The sequence below is a fragment of the Procambarus clarkii genome, chromosome 12, assembly GCF_040958095.1.
Source record: "Procambarus clarkii isolate CNS0578487 chromosome 12, FALCON_Pclarkii_2.0, whole genome shotgun sequence".
Classification (NCBI taxonomy): Eukaryota; Metazoa; Arthropoda; class Malacostraca; order Decapoda; family Cambaridae; genus Procambarus; species Procambarus clarkii.
Genome location: NC_091161.1, coordinates 13,743,008 through 13,766,213, shown reverse-complemented (window position 1 = coordinate 13,766,213; position 23,206 = coordinate 13,743,008). Strand labels below are relative to the sequence as shown.

The window sequence follows — 23,206 nt, the reverse complement described above, 5'->3', positions numbered from 1 at the left end:
CCTGACTGATTGACTGATTCAGGCGTGCCAGTCAGACTGGCACACTATTATACTTAAAGAACTTAGTCTACTTGGCAGGGTTGTATGGTATTATTGGATTATATGATATTATACTCAAAATATTATATGGTATATAATCCACAGGATTATATGATATTATAGACTCAAAATACTTACTCCACTTGGCAGGACCCAACAACAATATACTGTACTTAACACAATGTACTGTGCAATAGCCTCCAGTCTCACTAGGAGAGGAACAAGCAAGGATAACACCAAGATGACCGTGAGGATGGACATCGGTCTGGAACGGCAGGTGTCGTGGAGGGCTGAGAAGAGAGACGGGACTCAGAAGGGAAGTCCACAGGGGACAGAAAGGGTGGAGGAGAAGTAACACTGAACAGAAGACGACTAGGAGGGAAGGGTGGAAACACCAGACAGCGAGCCATGAGGGAGATCCAAGGCCTTGAAGCAGTTGTGGAATTAAGAGAGGTGAAGGGTGGGGAGTAGCGTGATGCAATAGACAAGTACAAGTCATATCTGAGAAAGTCAAGGCATTGAACTTGGTGTCTTGCTTCGGGAAAAGAAATCCTATCACTTTTAAACTGAGAATGGTTTCCTCAAATTTGTAGTGTATGCATGAGCGTGAGGTGGACGCCGCACAAGGGGCACCGAGACACCTCACTAGTGTATCGCAAGAAACCTTGTCCAAATTTCCAACACCTATTTTCAGCTGTGAGAGGATGTATTCCTGAATGGATCATGGGGCATCAGCAAGAATAACGGAGAACTGAAGGGACCTACCATCAAAAGTGACTTGGACTACCCGAAGAGGCTGACAACGACAAGGGAGGGGGGAGTCGTAAAAGTATCACTCTGGTATGAATAGAATGGCTTTGAACCTCGATAATATATTTAATATCTATTCTTTTAGCGCTCTATCTCCAGTCACAACATGGTGCAGGAGAAAGATTGTACCAATGTTGGTATATAACCAGGCATTTTTGGAGACCCAAACTCGGGGTTCTCACCAGTGCAGGACAACGACGCCAGGCAGTCTGCTGCCTCCCGAGAAGGAGCTGCAACTACAACTGTGCCAGTACAGGTGGGGTTAAACATGACATGGGGTGTTAACTGAATCAACCAGGATGTTTATGATCAATGTAAGAGTTAAAAATATTTAAGTTCACTTGGCAGGCTCCAACAAATCCTTGGACATATACAAGTTGGGAGGAATCATGTGTGTTCGAGTGCTGAAGTTACAGCGGCGAGTTCCCCCAGCATGAGGGGGTTAAAAGGCACCACTTTCACAACGAGAGATGGAGCCACACGCCACGTGACGAGATGGTCACCGCTGAGGGCTTGGGGCTCGACCCTGCCATGGAAGTGGGAGAGGAGCGGAGAGGGTCAGTCGGGAGAGTCAACAAAGGAGCCTGGTCTGGGCCCAACGTAGCCGAGGCTACAGAGCCCGTTTTCCATCAGCGGCCGACTCGGTGATGGGCACTTTCCAATATCCACCCATCCCACGTGAAATGTCTTTTAAACTATAGTTACATTTATTTTTGAGGCTGAAATTAGTTAGGTACCTACTGGGGGCATAGAACACCTCAGGGAGTTGCATGTAAGCCTCATCACCATGACAAGGTGACACTTCGGAGGGGAACACCAGTCCAAAAACCTCTCTCCCTTGTACCTTCAAGGGCAGCAGAAATTGCCCCTTTTGGGCAATTCCTCTGACCAGTGGTTCCATGACCCGAACAAGCACCCCTATATGGTTTCTTCACATACAATGCCTACAGAGTGGCAGAAAAGGAGCACACAAAAGGCCCTAGGAACTCACACATATCACCCTCACCCCCTTCACTGTGACAAGGCAAAACTCATGTGCTACTAATAAACAGGTTTAATTTTTAGCCCAAGTGGCCAGGATTCTGAAAACAATATTAAAAATTCCATTTAAAAAATTATTATTTACAAGCCATTTCCTTTTTACAACATTGGGTAGATACAGTACTGAAATAAAAATAAATATAAATATATAGGAATAATCTTAATGTATGCTGCTAAGAAAATACCATAAAGGTTATATCCATCAGGCGTTAACACAACCTTTTCCTAAAGCCTTGCCATCGTTGTCAATTTTAATACACTACAACACTAGTACTTGCTAGTGTTGTTACGTACACTAGTTACTACACTATTACGTTAGTAACGTACACTAGTTACTACACTATTACGTTAGTAACGTACACTAGTACGTTAAAGACTTGCTCGTCGTCAACATAACTTGCAAAACTAAGTGCCGAACATCATTTAAAATATTATAATGCATCATGTCAAACCTATTATAACAATGATACCAATCTATAAATATTATATCAATATATCATTGATATAATTATTATATCAATGATAAAATAGCCCATAGGCTCATAATGATACCCATTGATAAAGCACGTTCCACAGTATTATTTCCCTTCAGACCATGCATGAATTAAAAAGCTTCACGACAAGGAAATACGAAAGTAAATGTGGATTCGAGACAAGTACAATACTCTTACAATGATTTAACAATTTATAATATAGTAGGACTTTCATTGGTTAAATGACTCCTAGACACCTTGTCAGGTACAATGCATGGAACTCTTATTTCTTTAACTAACAACAAACTCAGTCATATATACGACCGACACAGAAATGTAATTTTTTTCCCCTTCACAGTAATGTCTGAACTGTCATCACATTATTTTAACTTATTTGCATGAAAAATTTTCAAGCACTTCTGTGATGCTTTTAACCCTTCATAGACTATTATCAAATCTGGATTTTCCACAAAACTCGCTAAAACAATTTTTTTTTTAAATAGTACTTAAAATTGCATCCAAGGTGTCACTTGGTACCTGATTTAGTTAGAAAATTACTGAGTGGCAATTCAAGCATTCTTAAATGCATTTAGTTATCAAGCATTCTTAAATGCATTTCGTTATCATAATTTAAAAGTTATCGCTTGCATAATTTTGAGGTACATATATGCACAATATTCCTAGAACGTAGCCAGCACACAACGTACCATCACTGTGCTGTATGGACACATAAGCCAATTCCTCCAATACTACCTCATGGCTCATGTGTACTTGTGTTAGAAAATACGATCCAATCTGGATCCAAACTCGGGTGGGAAGAGAGATGTCAACAGACCTTGATTAGCTCACAAGTTATTGATAACTGCTTTACCTGACCTACTCTATAAAGGGCTAATATGATTCAAACCTCCTACACTTCAAATGCTTGAGAAGATTAATATGGAAGCACATTTCAGATGAAAAAGCTACAAAAGCACAGGCAATGTTCAGTAGCATTCAGGTTTTGCAAATGTGCTCATTCCATACAAAAAAACTCCGATGGACAGTACATATAAAGTAACTGAATACCAAAATACGGTACTTGGGGCCAGATTCACAAAGCAGTTACACAAGCACTTACGAACGTGTACATCTTTCCTCAATCTCTGACGGCTTTGGTTACATTTATTAAACAGTTTACAAGCATGAAAACTTGCCAATCAACTGTTGTTATTGTTATAAACAGCCTCCTGGTGCTTCGGAGCTCATTAACCATTTAATAATTGTAAACAAAGCTGCCAAAGATAGAGAAAAGATGTACAGGTTTGTATGTGCTTGCGTACCTGCTTTGTGAATCTGCCCCCTTGTCAAGGACCGGGCCGTAGGAACGCTAAGCCCTGGAATCATCGCAAGGTAACAGAGCAAAGAATGTCAAGTTCTTCTCTAGTGGGTTTTTATGTAACAAACCAAGTGCCATACATAGACCAAGATGGCACTATCCATAAGAAGCTTCACACATCGTTATTTTAAGTGAGAATATCAAAATTATTAGCTTAAATGAAATCATAGTGCCAAACCAACTGTGTGTGTGTGTGTGTGTGTGTTATATGCTTAAACTGAAACACTAGTGATGCTTCACTCTTAAGTAATACAATGATACCAACAGTACTACAACAAGTAATATTTTATCATTAACACCTGCAAAAACATTTTCAAAGTTGACACACACACACACTCAATATATATTTACAATGGTTGCTTGTTACTCACTATTTGTCACTAAAATGAAAAAATATTTGGGTTCACCCCCTACTTAACACCACAAGCTTTTTGACACATTTACAGCACATCACCATTGTAATCACCGACAACAGCTATTGGGCCCGCCAGAGGCTTAGGGCCCGTGCAGGAATATCCCCAGGTCAGTCTCTTGAGTAATATATGAAACCACCGCACCAAGTCACCAATTAGACGAGAAGTGCTTTTACCGTAATACTTGCCACTCCGCCACGCGTTGGGGCTTGCAGAGAGACTCTCTCCAACTCTCACCCTCACTCAACTTCATCTTGCTTGCTATTAAGCAGACACTGAATCCTAAACCCGTTTAAGAATACAAATTAAAATAAACAAAGTTCAACTATTTGGTTATAATACAGTTGAAAGCTACCAATGCAGCACGAAAGTGAATTTATTAACTAGCACAACTGCATAGTTTTGATTTTGATGTAATTTATAGATCACTAACCTCATTTCTCAATTTTATAAAATATTTATTTAATTATTTCAATACCACTGAACCAAAAAAGGCTTGTGCCACGTTTCTTCACGTAACTATCATTTAAGAACCCGCTATAAAACCTGCTCAATATTCTTAAAGAAACTTTAAGAGTTTTTCGCTAAGACACCTGCAATCCTCTTCTTAACGGAAGGCATCAGCTGAATATGGTCATCTACACACTGCATGGCGCACCCCTCAAATTCTGCCTTGTATACAGACACCTGTAAAAAGTTTCATGTGAATGATACTGCACAAATATTACTTCACAACATACACCAAAAATGATTCTACAAAATACACTCGTACCGCACTACTGCACTCTATGTCAAGCAACCTCCTTTAAATACCATATTTTCATACTTTTAACCTTGTCTAAAGTCTACAAAATTATTCGATTAAAAATTTGTGTTATCAAAATACTAAAATGAATCATTTTCTTCAAATAATTTCATCTCTGGTGTCCTAGTACCACTGCCGTGTGTGTGATGGTCAACCCCACTAAAATTGCACTGTGCCCTTCAAAACACACGCACTCTCAAACACCACATACAGTATTAAAAGTTACAGGCACTTCAAATGAACAGCAAACTAGCAGGTAGTAATCAAGTGATGGTTAGCATTACATGGAGGACTGATATCACAAGTAGTGCTTGGGAGAAATTAGAGTATCCAATCTCATTTATTCAGGACTGGAATGAATGAAATTATATACTCATTCCATTAGCTCAATTAGGGCTGGAATTGGCCAGACGAGGACACTTAGAAAACATTCCTCCTACATCAAGAGAGATCCTATTGTCCCAAGTTAAAAGCCCCCATCATCCAAAAAAGAACATACTGTACTGTCTGCTGGAGAAAGAGTGGCCAATACTAACAAAAATTTGGTAACTGTTACCCAAAATACAATTGAGACTGTTTACAACGGATACTGCTTTAAGCAGCATATAGAATCGAACACAAACTGTTGTGTTTGAGCAGCGTTTAACTATCATGAAATAATTGTACAGTATTTCCATAGGAATTATAACTTAATTGCTAACATATTAAAAAGCTCGTCTATCACTCTTTCCTATGAGAAAATACTCGAGCCACCCAAAATTCCAGAACATACTGGTCCAGCCTCTGAGCCAGATTTGAATTAAATCAGTTTCAACAAAAAAAAAATTACCCATTTTAGCCTATTTAACATTCAAATTTCAACTTTTTCCATGCAACGGTCTAATTTCAAATGAACCCAATTATTGCTATAAATATGCTTAATGTTTTTCCTGACACACCAACCATTTCTCCTGATGTAGCATTAACATGCAAAAATTTTAACATATGATCAGTCAAACACAGTTTTAACATATTTCAGAGCTAAAACTTTAATTGCAATTGCAACCTATCATATGATGAACAATTACCATACCAGAATCGGTGTGCAGAGGGATGTCGCCGCATCTTAACTGCAACTTAGGTTCTGGTACGGAAGTTGTCCATCGTATAAGTTGCAATTGAGATGCGGCGACATCTCCCTACACACACAGGTTCTGGTACGGTAGTTGTCCATCATGCGTGTGTAGAGAGATGTTGCCGCATCTCAATTGCAACTTATACGATGGATAACTACCGTACCAGAACCTGTGTGTAGCGATATTTCACCACAACTACCTAGAAGAAAACTGTGCCAATGCTAACAACCATAGAATTAGTTTTGTAGTTTTAAATATACTCCGAGCTATCCCAAGACTACAACTCTCTCTATAGTGCACCCATCTATGATAACAATTATAACGCGATTTGGAGTCATATTAACCATACGTCACTCGACGACATTTTAATGCCCTGCCGGCTCACCATTTCCCACTAAACAAACCTGGCAATTCTTTGCCATATTGAGGAACAAAAATCATGAAACTCGTTAGTTTTTTTTTCCTGGGAGCTTCATAAAAAGAGGGACACTGTGTCTGGCACATCTCTTATTAACAATAAGAATATATTACAAGTACTGTACCTGTAGCTAACTCTAACGTCATCCCCGAGAGTACGAAATAAACTGCTCTACCAGCAGCAAGACTTACAAGGCGAGTGTTGGGGCTGGTGACTGACCCCACCTAGCAGCTATACTTTTTTAGCAAAGCAAAGTGCTGGCTAAAAACTATAGCTCGGTTCCACTATCACACACAATCGAAGATTTTCAAAGTGATTACGAGTCAAATTCCCAGCTTTGGAAATTAATTAGGGAATTATAATTAATTATGGAATTAATTATGATTCCATTAATTAATGAGAATTAATTAATTATTCCAATTATGGAAAACTGGTGAACTTTACAACCCAGATAAACATAGAGTTTAGATCAGGAAGATCCTATCTTCCACACTACTCAACCACTATGATAAAATCACGTAAGCATAACAAAAACCTAGATGTTGTATACAAAATCTATTGCAAGGGCATCTCAAGCAAGTAATTATCAAAAGAAAGCACCAAACCGGGAAGGCTATGTAGCACCATCAAATGTGCGGAATAATCAGAGGGCGCTAAATAAGGGCATCTCAAATGTGACCACCGTGTGATAACCCATCAAATGACATCTAAATGAATAACGTGTAGAGTGATGGATATTCAACATCCTGTCAAACAGGATGCAAAAAGTAAACAAATCAAACAAAATCAAGCCCAAACACAATGACAAGCTCTGTACCCCAAGGCACAGTTTTTGTTCCACTACATTACAGTCTTTTTCAGGGCACAACTGGTCGACCTCTCGCAATGTTATTCACCTTGCGTTGATTCCAGGGGTTGCAACCTATCAATACCGGGCAATATAGATCATATTGATAACCAAGCAATACTCTGTTGCAATACCTGCGACCGAGACTGCGGCTCGTTCCATGACCAGGCCTCCTGGCTGACGATCTGGTCAACCAGGGTGTTGGATGCAGCTGCTTGCAGCCTGACATGAATCACAGCCTGTTTGATCAGGTATCCTTTGGAGGTGTTTATACAGTTCTCTCCTGAACACTGAGGGATTGGCCAGTTATGCCCCTTATGTGTAGTGGAAGCGTGTTGAACAGTCTCGGGCCTCTGATGTTGATAGTTCTCTCTTGAACACTGTGAGGGGTCGGCCAGTTATGTCCCTTATGTGTAGTGGAAGCGTGTTGAACAGTCTCGGGCCTCTGATGTTGATAGTTCTCTCTTGAACACTGAGGGGTCGGCCAGTTATGCCCCTTATGTGTAGTGGAAGCGTGTTGAACAGTCTCGGGCCTCTGATGTTGATAGTTCTCTCTTGAACCCTGAGGGGTCGGCCAGTTATGCCCCTTATGTGTAGTGGAAGCGTGTCGAACAGTCTCGGGTCTCTGATGTTGATAGTTCTCTCTTGAACACTGTGAGGGGTCGGCCAGTTATGTCCCTTATGTGTAGTGGAAGCGTGTTGAACAGTTTTGGGTCTCTGATGTTGATAGTTCTCTCTTGAACACTGTGAGGGGTCGGCCAGTTATGTCCCTTATGTGTAGTGGAAGCGTGTCGAACAGTCTCGGGTCTCTGATGTTGATAGTTCTCTCTTGAACACTGTGAGGGGTCGGCCAGTTATGTCCCTTATGTGTAGTGGAAGCGTGTTGAACAGTTTTGGGTCTCTGATGTTGATAGTTCTCTCTTGAACACTGTGAGGGGTCGGCCAGTTATGTCCCTTATGTGTAGTGGAAGCGTGTCGAACAGTCTCGGGTCTCTGATGTTGATAGTTCTCTCTTGAACACTGTGAGGGGTCGGCCAGTTATGTCCCTTATGTGTAGTGGAAGCGTGTTGAACAGTTTTGGGTCTCTGATGTTGATAGTTCTCTCTTGAACACTGTGAGGGGTCGGCCAGTTATGTCCCTTATGTATAGTGGAAGCGTGTTGAACAATCTCTAGCCTCTGATATTGGTGGGGTTCTCACTCAAGAGTACCTATTGCACCTCTGCCTTTCAATGGGGGTATTCTGCACATCCTGCCATGCCTTTTGGTCTCATGTGATATTCATGTGTCCAGATTTAGAATCCGAGTTCAAAAGAAACTAGTCAAGCACCTTCAAAGGATACCTGATCAACCAGGCAGCGATTCGTACGTCAGGCTGGAAGCAGCAGCATCGAATAGCCTGGTTGATCAGACCAGCAACCACGAAGCTGTGACGTCGATTCCTGGAATCACTGCAAGGTAACTCCAAGATGACCATGAGATGTATTTGTGATGCTGTGAGCTGCTGCTACATGTGCCACTTCTGTTTGCTGTATTAGGACCTAGGCCCTCACACCTTGTAGGTGTGCCCATGATTTTTTCCTAGACAGTAACTGTTTACTGGGAGCCCAAAGAAGCACGAGAGTGCTCCATATATCCACGGTAGTAATAAATCTTATGGCACACCTAAAATTGACATATGCACCACCTATGAAATGACTCCTGGTTGTTTGTTGTTGTTAAAGATTCGCTACCTGGAACACAGTTCCAAGTAGCACGGGCTATGGTGAGCCCGCAGATAGTTGACTCCTGGTTGATATGAGCAGTTAATGACTGAAACCACATGGTACAGATTAATGCATAGGTAATGTCTACAGAACACTGCACACAATTCCAATTCGAGGGTTAAAAAAAAAAGTTACTATTCATACTCTTAATATTTACTCTACCGGGCCTGACAGCTGAGTGGACAGTGCTTCGGATTCATAGTCCTGAGGTTCCGGGTTCGATCCCCGGTGGAAGCTTAACAAATGGACAGTTTCTTTCACTCTGGTGTGCCTGTTCACCTAGCAGTAAATAGGTACCTGGGAGTTAAGACATCTGCTACAGGCTGCTTCCTGGGGTGTGTGTAACAAAAAGGAGGCCTGGTTGAGGACCCGGCCGCAGGGACGCTAAGCCCCGAAATCCTCTCAAGATAACCAGTGAATTTCAGTGAAATTGTAAAATTTCAACCTATCATGATGGATAACTACCAAGAAAGCCTGAAAGTCAAGACATTTCCCTCAGTGCAGTATTTCTCAGGATCCGGATCCATAAATCATACTTTTTAAAACAAGAGCCATGATCCCAAAATGGTGGAAATGCACAAGGCCCATTGACTATCCCCATGCACTCAACTCTTTACAAGATAAAGTGTTTCAGAATTTTTAGAAACACTTTTCTGGCACTTCCACCGACCTAAACTCTGGCCTCAAGTGAATTAAAAAAACGCACAATACAAAACTTTTAGAAAAAATTTGACCTGCAGGAAATTACTTTACCCAATGATCCGGGTTTCACAGCAGCACCCCCCCCCCCCATTCCCCACAAATCAAAACATACAAAATTTGGAGAGGGATGCACTGGCTAAACCTGTCCGTTGTTCAGAGCTATACGTTACAGAAAGGTTCGGATATCAGAGATGCTAACGTACCGCAACATTTATTCAAAGTGCTAATGTTCCTTGAAGATTTTAATTCTGCTTCAGGTTATTAACTGGCTTTGCGCTTGCACATTTATATACTGGGAAATGAACATGTCTGCTCACACATACAAATGTCTCACACACACATGTCTGCTCACACATATGGTATATCAAATGAACACATTACACGCCATGCATAACGGACTGTACTCCATACACGGAGTACGACTAGCACGACAACCATATTTTCATATTTATGCATCCAGTCTATTAGATAATCTACTGTCCTAAAATCCAGCAGTGCCCAGCATGTCATGTGTTTAATCAGGAGAGTCTCATTGGTGTCTTGACAAATGCTGTTTTAACATGACATATTGAGAACAACTGAAAACGTCATTCTTTTAACATGACATATTGAGAACAACTGAAAACCTCAAACTTCTTTGCTTTCCATTATTCACCTCATTTTTTGAGGCACAGCAATTCATTATTCATTTTAATCATAACACCATCAACAGATCAATCACATGCATACTTTTAACATGCTGTTTTACACAAACACGTAAGTCAAACTTTTGTCTTTTAATCATTCACACAGAACCACATAGCTATGTACAGTATACTAAGCATAAAATATGTACAGTGTTAATACATTAAACTACAGTACTATAATACACTAAATATAAATTGTCCGATAAAAAAAGTATTATGACGAGAAGACAACACACTACATATGACGCAACACACACACTAAGGGGCATTATGGTCATTTCTGGCTTTCATAATTAAGTATCCTGCCCGTCACTGACACTGCACGTCTCTTATAAAGATTCGTCAAGACAAATATTAGTCAAACTAAAAATATACAAACTGGACAAGTTATTTTGGAAGGCCTCATGACTCTACAATACTATGAATACTGCACTGGTAGACTGCGCGCGCGCACACACACACACCCAGAACAAAGCCAGGTTAATAAATGTCGTTTGAAACCCTTTACACGAATAATGTCATCTCCCACTATCCACCATTGTATTAATAGTCTGAAAATGTATGAATTATTACCAGTTTAGAGAATGGAGAAGGTATTATCTGCTAATTGAAGGAAGACAGTCTTCGCACCCTCCAGTGAAAAAATCAACCGACTGCCACAACAAGAGTTACAGTTACAAAAGTTAGTCACAGAAGTGTTACAAAGCAAGGAATGATACCCCACACCACAGTTTGCACATATTAGGCTGTTGCATTCTCCTTAAAAACAGTTTATGTAAGCATAATGGTCATTGCTCATTATTCGTACATACTTCACGCATTTACTCTTTCAAGCAAATGGACACGCACAGTTTTCAAGATAACACAACAATAATTAAGTGGACCGAGTAGCTTCCCAAGGTAACTGATAACGCTCTACTGTTGCATTCGCTACGAAAACTGCATAGCTCCAGGGAGAACTAAACCAAATTGGAAGAATACTTCTACACAATGATTTCAACAAGTATACCTTGGGAAGCTCACATCCAAGCTGCTCCATGATAACCAAAAGCAAAACTCCTAGCCTGTTCATGGAAGACTTTTCCAAAACTTCCCAAGTATAGGTTCTGGGAGGGTTTGTATTTTTTTTTTTTTTTTTGCTGCACTACACTGGCGGCAAGTCTTAGCGCTTCTAAAGCATTCCAAATCCCCCAGGCCACTGCCACCACTTCATGAATAAACATGGGTCATACTCCGTCTCTGCCCAGAGCTGCTTGACGAAAGACACTGCCCGCGGCGTTGGCTAGGGATAGTGAGCTGTTGCGTTGCGGCTCCTGGCAAGAGTGAAGTCCACATATTAAACTTGTAAATTTATGGATATATCAACATATTATTGCACTCAATCAAGTATCAAATGTTTAAATCACCAGTACATGTACTGTACAACTTGCGGCGTTTGTGATGAAGCGGTAAAACCTGTCACTCTCAACTTTAATACATAAATAAGCCTTTGTTTAAGTTAGCATCAAGACCAAACAATTTGTTAGTGGATGAATTGAAACTTAACAAGAATCCCCTTTACCTATATGGAAAACAAAATTCTTCATCGCAATGATACACCGACTTTCATCATGAAAGCAACTTAAATTAGCCCAGCACAATTGTTAAATTTTAATGTGTTGTTACATTTTATTTGTACTCAGACTTGGTTTTATGCAAGACTAATAACATGTAGTCAGAAGCAATGTTTGGGAAACAAAAATTAAGGGATTTAACAGAATACAGATGATTTAGGACATTTTAGGGGTACAGGTTCCACATCTTTTATGACATTCTGAGCATGATAGTTGTATTTATCAAAATGATATCTGGATAGACACCAGATAGCCACAATATCTTGAGGTTATCTCGAGATGATTTCGGGGCTTTAGTGTCCCTGCTTCCCGGTCCTCGACCAGGCCTCCACCCCCAGGAAGCAGGCTGTGACAGCTGACTAACACCCAGGTACCTATTTTACTGCTAGGTAACAGGGGCATAGAGTGAAAGAAACTCTGCCCATTGTTTCTCGCCGGCGCCCGGGATCGAACCCTGGACCACAGGATCACAAGTCCAGCGTGCTGTCCGCTCGGCCGACCGGCTCACAAGATGCTCACTGCCCCACAAACCGCTGCCCGAGTATCGGGGACGTGAACCGCCGGGACGTATCATAAAGAAAGGTCGAGGTCCGTTCTATGCACTCGCCAAACCTCTTGTTTATGAATGAAAAACGGTTTACATACAACTCAACCGATGATGTCCGAACACTTCCGGAACACGTGCTTCACTGATGACTGTTGTTCGTACCACAACGCTGTAAATGCTCAGTTATTCGTATGGATGCATATTTAAGCAAAATGTTAACTCCAAGTTTTTGATAATTCAATACAAGTACTGTACAGTACTTAATTTCCTTCCTTATTCCTAGCACACTTTTTCACTTTTTGGGTTGTCTTATGAAAACCTACCTCTCAACCTGTAAATACATTCAACACTTTCATGGTTTGAACATGCAGTTAAAAAAAATCGTGGTCCACATTCTCGGGGTGTGAAAGCCTCAGTAGTGAGTGAGCAACCAAGGCTGGCGCTCGAAGCATGAGCGCACAGCACTGCTGTTCAGCTTGTGACCACAGCATCGCCTAATAATGTCAAAATATATATATAACTTGTATTATTTAGCCATGATAATATTATAGAAGAGCCTGAGTGTGATAATGACTGGGTACAATGTTCAAATATCAGTGAATCAATGCTGTTCACGATGTTCACAGCGCTAGCCACAGCACAACAGCATTATTTCGTCCATCTAGGAATCTTCAAATGACTTCTTAGGTTCCTTTTCAAAATAAACGTGTGGTCAATTATTCATTTACAGGAATTAGTGACCAGGATTGTGATAATAGCAGGATTGTGGTTATAATTAGCATTGTGCGTAGTATTGTGGAAGGAGGAATTTTGGTGAGGGAGGGAGGGCGAGAATTGAGGTAGCCTCACTGTGTGTGGCAGCCACTCTGTTTTGCTCACCATACTAGCTTAGTGGTTCGCTATGGAGAACACACATGTACATGGGTATATACAGTGTGTGTATATAGTGTATTAACAGTAACAGGAGTATGTTGAGAGGAGCTATTTTGGTGAGGGAGGTGATGTCGTAATCGTAGCGACATCTGCTGTCTGCTGTGAGATTTCTCATGCAGTGTATGGTGGCAACTGTACTGTTTGGACACAATACCTGCTTACTTGCATAGTTCTGGTGAATAAAACATGTAGATAGGTATACATATGTAAATGGTGTAATAAAAACAGTAAGAGTATGGTGGGAGGAGGTGGTGAGTACGATGTTGGAGGAGAGAGGGAGGACTGGCTGGCTGGGTGTGGCAGCTCACACTCGCGGAGTTCTGAGTGTGTTTATGGTGTGTGACAGTGTAGAGTGTGTAAATGTGTTGTAAATATACATAAATGATACGGAAACATTGGTGTGAATAACAGTATGGTGGGAGGAGGGGTGATGGTGAGTACGATGTTGGAGGAATAAGGGAGGACTGGCTGGCTGGGTGTGGCTGCTCACACTCGAGGAGTTCTGAGTGTGTTGATGGGGAATGTATATACTGTGTGACAGTGTATAGTGTGTAAATAGATTGTGTGTGTGTGTATATGTATGTATGTATATATATATATGTATATATATATATATATATATATATATATATATATATATATATATATATATATATATATATATATATATATATATATATATATATATATATGTCGTACCTAGTAGCCAGAACGCACTTCTCAGCCTACTATGCAAGGCCAAATTTGCCTAATAAGCCAAGTTTTCCTAAATTAATATATTTTCTCTAATTTTTTTCTTATGAAATGATAAAGCTACCCATTTCATTATGTATGAAGTCAATGTTTTTTTATTGGAGGTAAAATTAACGTAGATATATGACCGAACCTAACCAACCCTACCTAACCTAACCTAACCTATCTTTATAGGTTAGGTTAGGTTAGGTAGCCGAAAAAGTTAGGTTAGGTTAGGTTAGGTAGGTTAGGTAGTCGAAAAACATTAATTCATGAAAACTTGGCTTACTAGGCAAATCGGGCCTTGCATAGTAGGCTGAGAAGTGAGTTCTGGCTACTAGGTACGACATATATATATATATATATATATATATATATATATATATATATATATATATATATATATATATATATATATATATATATATATATATATATATATATATGTCGTACCTAATAGCCAGAACGCACTTCTCAGCCTACTATTCAAGGCCCGATTTGCCTAATAAACCAAGTTTTCATGAATTAATGTTTTTTCGTCTACCTAACCTACCTAACCTAACCTAACCTAGCTTTTTTTGGCTACCTAACCTAACCTTACCTATAAATATAGGTTAGGTTAGGTTAGGTAGGGTTGGTTAAGTTCGGTCATATATCTACTTTAATTTTAACTCCAATAAAAAAAAATTGACCTCATACATAGAGAAAAGGGTTGCTTTATCATTTCATAAGAAAAAAATTATAGTAAATATATTAGTTCAGGAAAACTTGGCCTATTAGGCAAATCGGGCCTTGAATAGTAGGCTGAGAAGTGAGTTCTGGCTACTAGGTACGACATACATACATACATACATACATATATATATATATATATATATATATATATATATATATATATATATATATATACATACATCAGCATGATACATGGTAAATATGTGCAACATGTGCAAACAAGTGTCATGCACGTAACACAGTGTCTTCGGACAGTACGGATGTTTTACTGCCATAATATACTGTACGTGTTCATTATACATAGGATTAGCACATAAAAACAAATAAAATGTATTTGGAACTGTGCGCAAAAAATGAACAAAAATATATTCGCGGCAACTCGCTCGGCCCTCCCCGGGCGCCCTACTGGCCCCGGGAGCGTACGTCATGGGCGAACGGGGAATGATGATGTCACGCGCCAACTTACAGACCCCATAGCAGCCAACGTACGTACAATGTCGAAATTTTTTTGACATACCCATACTGAGGGAAGGGTTTTTGACACTAAAAAACAAAAGAATTTTTTCCAGAGAATTTATTTCCTGCACACTGGGGGAGGGGGTGTCATATTTGGAAGCCAAGCAGTTAAGGGGTTAAAGATGGCATTTGTTTACAAGAGCATCGAGGAAGCTGATGTGAACCCCATGTAGCCGCGGGAGTTTTGAATGGAACGTGAAAAATAAAAATACCCGGAGGCGCGTTGCACAAACCAGACGTGGACCTGCAGGCGCGTTGCGCAGTTTAAGGGTTAAATGACATTTTACATCAAAATCAGTGTAAAATGCAACGGATTCACAAGTATCTCTGGAAATTCTGAGAAATGCATATTACTACAATCTCGTAAACAACACCCATCCCCTCCTTCATAGACATATAATTACTGTTTTCTTTAATAACTTAGATAAAACACGTCACCTGTACTTTAGACGGTAAACATTCCGATGATGCTAAAGAAAAAAAATCGGAGCCGATCAGGGGATCAACCATATTACCAGGCTAATCCAATGTCAACCCAAACACCATAATTTCCACATTGCTGAGCAAATTACTTAAGGGGTCTCGTAGCCTGGTGGATAGCGCGCAGGACTCGTAATTCTGTGGCGCGGGTTCGATTCCCGCACGAGGCAGAAACAAATGGGCAAAGTTTCTTTCACCCTATGCCCCTGTTACCTAGCAGTAAATAGGTACCTGGGTGTTAGTCAGCTGTCACGGGCTGCTTCCTGGGGGTGGAGGCCTGGTCGAGGACCGGGCCGCGGGGACACTAAAGCCCCGAAATCATCTCAAGATAACCTCAAGATAACTTGATAAAGTATGATTATTATTTTGTTTGTTTTGTTTTTGCGTTGATATAGGCCAATCATGAAAGCACATGCCCATTTATTTTTTGTTATATACAGTAGCATGAGAATGTTGAAATATTTATAAAATTTGCATATTTAGCGTCGTCATACATAATTTATCAAAACTCCTTTTGTTTTACGTCTATACTTGTAAAAATTTGCAGTTTGACATCAAATTAATTTATAACCCCCCCCAAAAAATATCTTAAATCATAAAAAGATAATATAAATTTTAGGCATCACCGAGCAGGAGACCTCGAGAGGCCAGGGATTTTTCCCACTCGGAAGTGGTTATCTTGAGATGATTTCGGGGCTTAGCGTCCTCACGGCCCGGTCCTCGACCAGGCCTCCCTTTTGTTACAAACTTCCAGGAAGCAGCCTGTAACAGCTGTCTAACTCCCAGGTACCAATTTACTGCTAGGCGAATAGGTGCATTAGGGTGAAAGAAACTCTGCCCATTTGTTTCCGCCTCCACCGGGGATCGAACCCGGAACCTCAGGACTACAAATCCCGAGCACTGTCCACTCAGCCGCCGGGCACCCTAGTGCGTCGGGAGTGCATTGAAGTGGCAGACTGTTAAGAGTTAATATTGACCAATGTTGTGCATGACTATATGACCAATGTAATATTGACCAAGTGTTAATATCACTAATGCATTAGGTTAAGATATTAGTCTTTATAACCTGCCATTTTATCACTATATGATTAGTTAAACAATTATTTTGATATTATTCACTACAGATTCTTGTTAAATATTACGTAGTGTTGAACAAATCCACAAGGGCCGTGACGAGGATTCGAACCTGCGCCCGGGAGCATCTTAGCCACTGCCTTAACCGACTGAGCTACGACAGGGTTAAAGAGTTGAAACCGAAGTTCTAAAAAACCGAAGTTGCTCCCGGACGCAGGTTCGAATCATCGTCACGGCCCTTGTGGATTTGTTCGTTTGATGCATCACATTAGCGTGATCTCTGCGTGTTGCGTAGTGTTATATTACAGTAGTGTATTACATAATACAAGATAAGGATGGTCGCAATACATTACAACACGAATATAAGATATCATCACTATTTTAAGGCAGTACATCCATCACTTGAAATGTAACTGTAGTACACTTTTGACCAACTTTCATAGCACAAAAAAAGCCTACTTTTTTTTTAGTAATATTTTACGCTTTATTTAAAAGAAACCCAGGCAACTCTTGCCTTATTTATTTTTATTTGATTATTTATGAAATTTTCAGATTTAATGTAGTACAAGTTTTGCAAAGTACTGTATATACATAATTACTTCAGTCGAGGTATTGTCGAGTTTTGGAGCTGTATATTTTTATGGTCAATTTCAAATTACAAAACACTGAGCAAAAATTCATGGTTGATGGTTATTATCTATCCAATTTGGATAATATTCCAACGGTCGCCACAAAACAAAATTGCTTTTTCTAAACTTCAAATATTTACTGCAGTATTTTTAGATTTCCAAATCATTTTTGGTAAAAATAATGAATATGCTTTTCAATGACATGCAAAGATACAGTAATCAAATTTTAATTTAAACTTTCATAGAAATGCTTTTTTTCTTTCTAGATATGAAATATATTTTTAGACAACATTAAAAAAAAAAAAAATAGTTATTGTACTGTATTTTAAAACACAGTATATTGTATGGACAATTAAAAATGGTTTAAAACAAAAATTTAAGTGTTTCAGTACTAATAAAGCTGTTGATGTCCCCATCACACTTCCAAAAACCCGTTTTGTACAATGATGTCCAGACAGTACAAATGTTACAATTAGCGCTAAATGTACTAAATGTAAAATGTCACATCAACCAATACGACCTGCCCGAAACGCTGCGCGTACTAGTGGCTTTACAAGAATGTAAATACTGTACTATCCAATGTATTCTCACAAACCCAATGTACCTTCTTGTATATAAATAAATAAATAAATAAATAAATAAATAAATACGAGCACCGTAATAATATCCATTACAAACCTGAGCCTCCGAGGTGTCCGCCGTGACCTGGTCTCTTACTCTATCTTGACAAACCATAACACAACGCTGTAGACGCTCCTGAAATGCACCCCCGTAAAAGTCATCTCAAGTTGGAAATCAATTTCCTTCCTAAGATAAATACATTGCCTTTTGTTTGATTTCCAAATATTGACAAGCAAATTGAATTGGAAGGTAATTATGAATTAACCACTGTACTGCACACATCAAATCATGGGGAAAGGGGGAAAGAGAGCACTAGTATATCAAGCGAGTTAGTACAGTATATTGTAAGATTCAAAACTCCATGGGTATATTAGAGCTTTAACCTTTTAACCAGGAGAACCTGGTCCTCCTCTTGGTTAATGGCCTGGAGGAGGATCTGGTCAAGGACCGGAACGCAAGGACGTTAAGCCCCCGTAATCATCGCAAGGTATAAGGCTTGCATCCTTTAACTCGGGACCCCAGTATATAAATGCCATCGTCTCGGAAAAAAACAAAAAAATTGTCTACACCCCGGATTACAGGAACAACCGTGGACATCTTCAAGAGGAAACTAGATTGTTTCCTTCAAGGAGTGCCGGAAAAACCGGGCTGTGGTGGATATGTGGGCCTGCGGGCCGCTCCAAGCAACAGCCTGGTGGACCAAACTCTCACAAGTCAGGCCTAACCTCGGGCCGGGCTCGGGGAGTAGAAGAACTCCCAGAACCCCATCAACCAGGTAGATCAAACTCAACAAAGCAGTTTGATTAATGGCTCATTATGGTGCCCAGAAATGTAAATCGTTATATATACAATGTTTGTATACAGTGTAACAACAGCAAAAGCAGTTTTTATTGATCTAAGAATATAACGTGTGTCACCAGACACGAGCACCGTATTTCTGAGCAGAGCAATATTTCATGCGTTTAACTATAAATTCATCAAATTGCACACTATTGAATAATGTTACAGCAAAAACTAGATAAAAAAAAAAAAGCGCATTGAAATTATTATGTAAAAAACAACTTTTGCAGTAACCCGCCACACTGCCGCTGGCAGGTACTCGTTCAATGCCTGAACGAGCGTTTTTAACGACCAGACGTCCTCGCTCCATCACGGCCAAAAGTACACCACACACAATACTTTTTGTTAGTTATTTCCTGTGATTGCAAACACATTTTAACAATACAAGAATGAAAAAACTATTTTTTTTTGGGGGGGGGGGGATTAATATTTTGTATGCACATAGGGGATTATTAAATAAAAGTACGGCACAGTACAGTGGTTAAAATACAGCTACTCGTGATCAGAAGAAATACAAGGTGAAATTTATGAAAACACTCCATAATCAAATGATTCACGGTTATATCACATGAATTTTAAATAAAGTTGAACATAAACAAGTGAACAAGAAATGGAGAGCGCGCAAGGCTTACTTGGAACTGCGACAATTCGTTCTGCACAAACGTCTGTGCCTGAGTAAGGGGAGTCGAGCAGTTCTCAATGCAACGGTGTACTTGGTCAACCGAATTCTCCCGTTTTTCACAACATTCGGCTGCACACATGTGCATTGTCCTCTGAAAAAAATATATTGTCAAAATAACAACAATAAACAGTAATACAAACTTATTTTATTACTTATTTCGGGGCTAAGCGTCCCCGCGGCCCGGTCCTCGACCAGGCCTCCTTTTTGTTACCCCCCCCCCCCCCCCCCAGGAAGCAGCCCTTAGCAGCTGTCCAACTCCCAAGTACCTATTTACTGCTAGGTGAACCGGGGCATCTGGATGACATATTCAGCCCATTTGTTTCCGCCACCGCCAGGGATCGAACCCAGAACCTCAGGACTACAAATCCCGAGTGCTGTCCACTCAGCCGTCAGGCCCCTAGCTAAGAGACAATAATATGGATATAAAGGGACCAAGACCTTTCAACACACACTCTTAAATGCAAGGTTATCTTGAGGTTATCTTGAGATGATTTCGGGGCTTTAGTGTCCCCGCGGCCCGGTCCTCGACCAGGCCTCCACCCCCAGGAAGCAGCCCATGACAGCTGACTTACTCCCAGGTACCTATTTACTGCTAGGTAACAGAGGCATTCAGGGTGAAAGAAACTTTGCCCATTTGTTTCTGCCTCGTGCGGGAATCGAACCCGCGCCACAGAATTACGAGTCCTGCGCGCTACCCACCAGGCTACGAGGCCACGCACAAGGTGGCGTAACTTACCTCTCAAAGTATTAAAAAAAAATAAAAGCTTTATATACCACCTCCAATGGATACCTGATCAACCGGGCTAGATTAATTATATCCCTACGTGATTTACCCAAGGGCTACTAACCCAAGTGACCTTGAAGGGGACAGGAAGCTGGTGGCTTGTCGAAGGTCCCCCCCCCCCCCATTTGCCTTGATCTTTTCCAGGTAATTTTAAAAACTAACACAGTTTTGGCATTTGCCAGTCTGCGGATAAATGACACCTAACAGCCGGGATGACCAGACTGCCAACCAGGAGGCCTGGTCCGAGACCGAGATCCAGCCAGGCCAAGCCAAATCCAGCCAAGCCGATCCAAGCCTAATCCAGCCCAGCCGAGCCAAGCCTAATCCAGCCCAGCCCAGCCAAGCCTAATCCAGCCGAGCCCAAGTGAGTCAAGCCTAATCCAGCCAAGCCAAGCCAATCCTATTCCAGCGTAGCTGAGCCAAGCCAAGCCTAATCCAGCCAAGCTGAACCAAGCCTAATCCAGCCAAGCTGAACCAAGCCTAATCCAACCAAGCCTAATCCAGCCAAGCTGAACCAAGCCTAATCCAACCAAGCCTAATCCAGCCCACCCCACCCTAATCTAATGACCTCTACGATTTAGACAATCAGAAAAGCAGCGTTGTAGAAACCGCTTCCCTACACCACCACCGGATCCTCCGACCACTACAGGGTACGAAAGGTCACATTATCCACACCATTGGAGAAGGTCAGGTCAAAGCCGGGGTTAATAGAGGGTCATTAACCCCTTCCCCCCCCCCCCCCCCCCACACATATGTATCATGCCCCACACACAATGTATTATGTATAGACGTTTGACAAGTCCCCGTATACATGTATACACATATTAACGCAAAATGTAGCATAATTAGAGGGGAAAATACTTTTGAATGGAGTGTCGGTAAGCATGACCCGGCAAAAGCCGCCCACGGCCGCCCATAGGCCGCCCATATATTCACCTGGATGCCTCGTAGGTACGTCTTATCCAGGTCATCCACCAGGGCCGTCATGGCCTCCTGGATGCGGAACTGGGCCTGCTCCACCATGGTGTCCGGCGTGAGAGAGAGAGAGAGAGACGGGGGCAGAAAGCGCGCGCGCGTGTGTGTATGTGTAGCAGCTGATGGCGCCAGGAGCAGTGTTGCCAGGTTGGGCTATAAGTAGCAGCTTGGGCTACATGTAGCGGGTTTGGGCCACAAGTTGCGAATTTGGGCTAAGTTGAAATTGAAGTAAGTTCATTGAGGTAAAATACACACAAAGGGATGAGGTAGCTCAAGCTATTCTCACCCCCGTTCAGTACATCGTGTTAATACATACATAGACACACATCACAAGCCATAAAGTAGCGGTTTGGGCTACATGTAGCGGGTTTGGGCCACAAGTTGCGAATTTGGGCTAAGTTGAAATTGAAGTAAGTTCATTGAGGTAAAATACACACAAAGGGATGAGGTAGCTCAAGCTATTCTCACCCCCGTTCAGTACATCGTGTTAATACATACATAGACACATATCACAAGCCATAAACGTATTACCGAACATTTTGAGAGATAAACATATACATTTCCTCCTTTACACAAGTAGTATGATATCAGACGTACACACAAATACTTTTATGGCCTAGGTATACTGTATAGACAATTTGCAAGAGATATGCGGATACAATTGTTTGCTATTTTGGGCTATTTTTCAGTGCCTGATTTGTTTATTTCGCTACATGCGACTTTTTGGGCTAATTTAAAAGCAAGTTGGTCTACTAATGTTGAGATAATAAATAATAACTAATGTTACTGATAATGTAATCTTATCCGTCCAATAAGCTATAACTTCACATTTCTCAAACCAATCCCTAATGATTTTGAAAGGATGAATTTACTTTATCAAAAAGATGAAGCAGCCCTTAGCAGCTGTATAGGTATTTATTTACTGCTAGGTGAACAGGAGCATCAGGGTAAAATAAACTCTGCCCATTTGTTTCCGCCTTCCACTGGGATCGAACCCACGCTCTAGGATTACGAGTCCCAAGCACTGTCCACTTAGCCACAGTGAAGTGGAAGGACTCGATCCAAATCCACTATGCTTAATACAACAAATATTGATAAGTTATCCTATTATCACATTTTTTATTATATATATACAGAGATAATATTAATAAAACCATTAAAATCGTGTAGTATACTCTATGTATTTAAATATATTACTTTGAAAACCGTATCGGTCACTAAACAAAAAATTGGGCTACTCTTGTTACAAATTCGCTACTTTTAGACCATCAGCTCGCTACTTTCAGCAATTCAGAGATCTGGCAACACTGACCCGGATTCATAAAGCAGTTACGCAAGCACTTACGAACGTGTACATCTCTCTTCAATCTTTGCCGGCTTTGGTTTCATTTATTAAACAGTTTACAAGCATGAAAACTTTCCAATCAACTGTTGTTATTGTTATAAACAGCCTCCTGGTGCTTCCGAGCTCATTAACTGTTTAATATAATAAATAATTTCGAGCCGTCACCGGCACTCATCCAAGATCCGGATTTCTTTTTCTTTTACTTACTT

At 40.7% G+C, this 23,206-nt stretch overlaps 1 protein-coding gene across 2 annotated transcripts; it reads right to left on the bottom strand.

The window, feature by feature from the left end:
- Positions 1-1,943: 1,943 nt before the first annotated feature.
- On the bottom strand, positions 1,944-21,799 carry LOC123772882 (protein FAM136A). 2 transcript variants are annotated; one of them, XM_045766257.2, is made up of 5 exons: positions 21,614-21,799; positions 19,844-19,984; positions 18,429-18,506; positions 11,724-11,804; positions 1,944-4,841 (listed from the first exon to the last, which is right to left on the bottom strand). In XM_045766257.2, exons 1-5 carry the CDS (start codon positions 21,698-21,700, stop codon positions 4,725-4,727), a joined length of 504 nt encoding a protein of 167 aa, XP_045622213.1. In that variant the 5' UTR covers positions 21,701-21,799; the 3' UTR covers positions 1,944-4,724. The 2 variants fall into 2 exon arrangements, with proteins under 2 accessions (XP_045622213.1, XP_045622214.1); XM_045766258.2 differs by lacking the exon at positions 11,724-11,804.
- Positions 21,800-23,206: the final 1,407 nt, after the last annotated feature.

Excerpts from the sequence above, each read along its gene's own strand:
- LOC123772882 (XM_045766257.2), bottom strand. The coding sequence starts at position 21,700 with ATGGTGGAGCAGGCCCAGTTCCGCATCCAGGAGGCCATGACGGCCCTG. Across the intron at positions 19,985-21,613 it reads CGTACCTACGAGGCATCCAG|AGGACAATGCACATGTGTGC; the intron begins GTGAATATATGG and ends TATTTTTTTCAG. Across the intron at positions 4,842-11,723 it reads CAGCTCTGGGCAGAGACGGA|GTGTCTGTATACAAGGCAGA; the intron begins GTATGACCCATG and ends AACTTTTTACAG.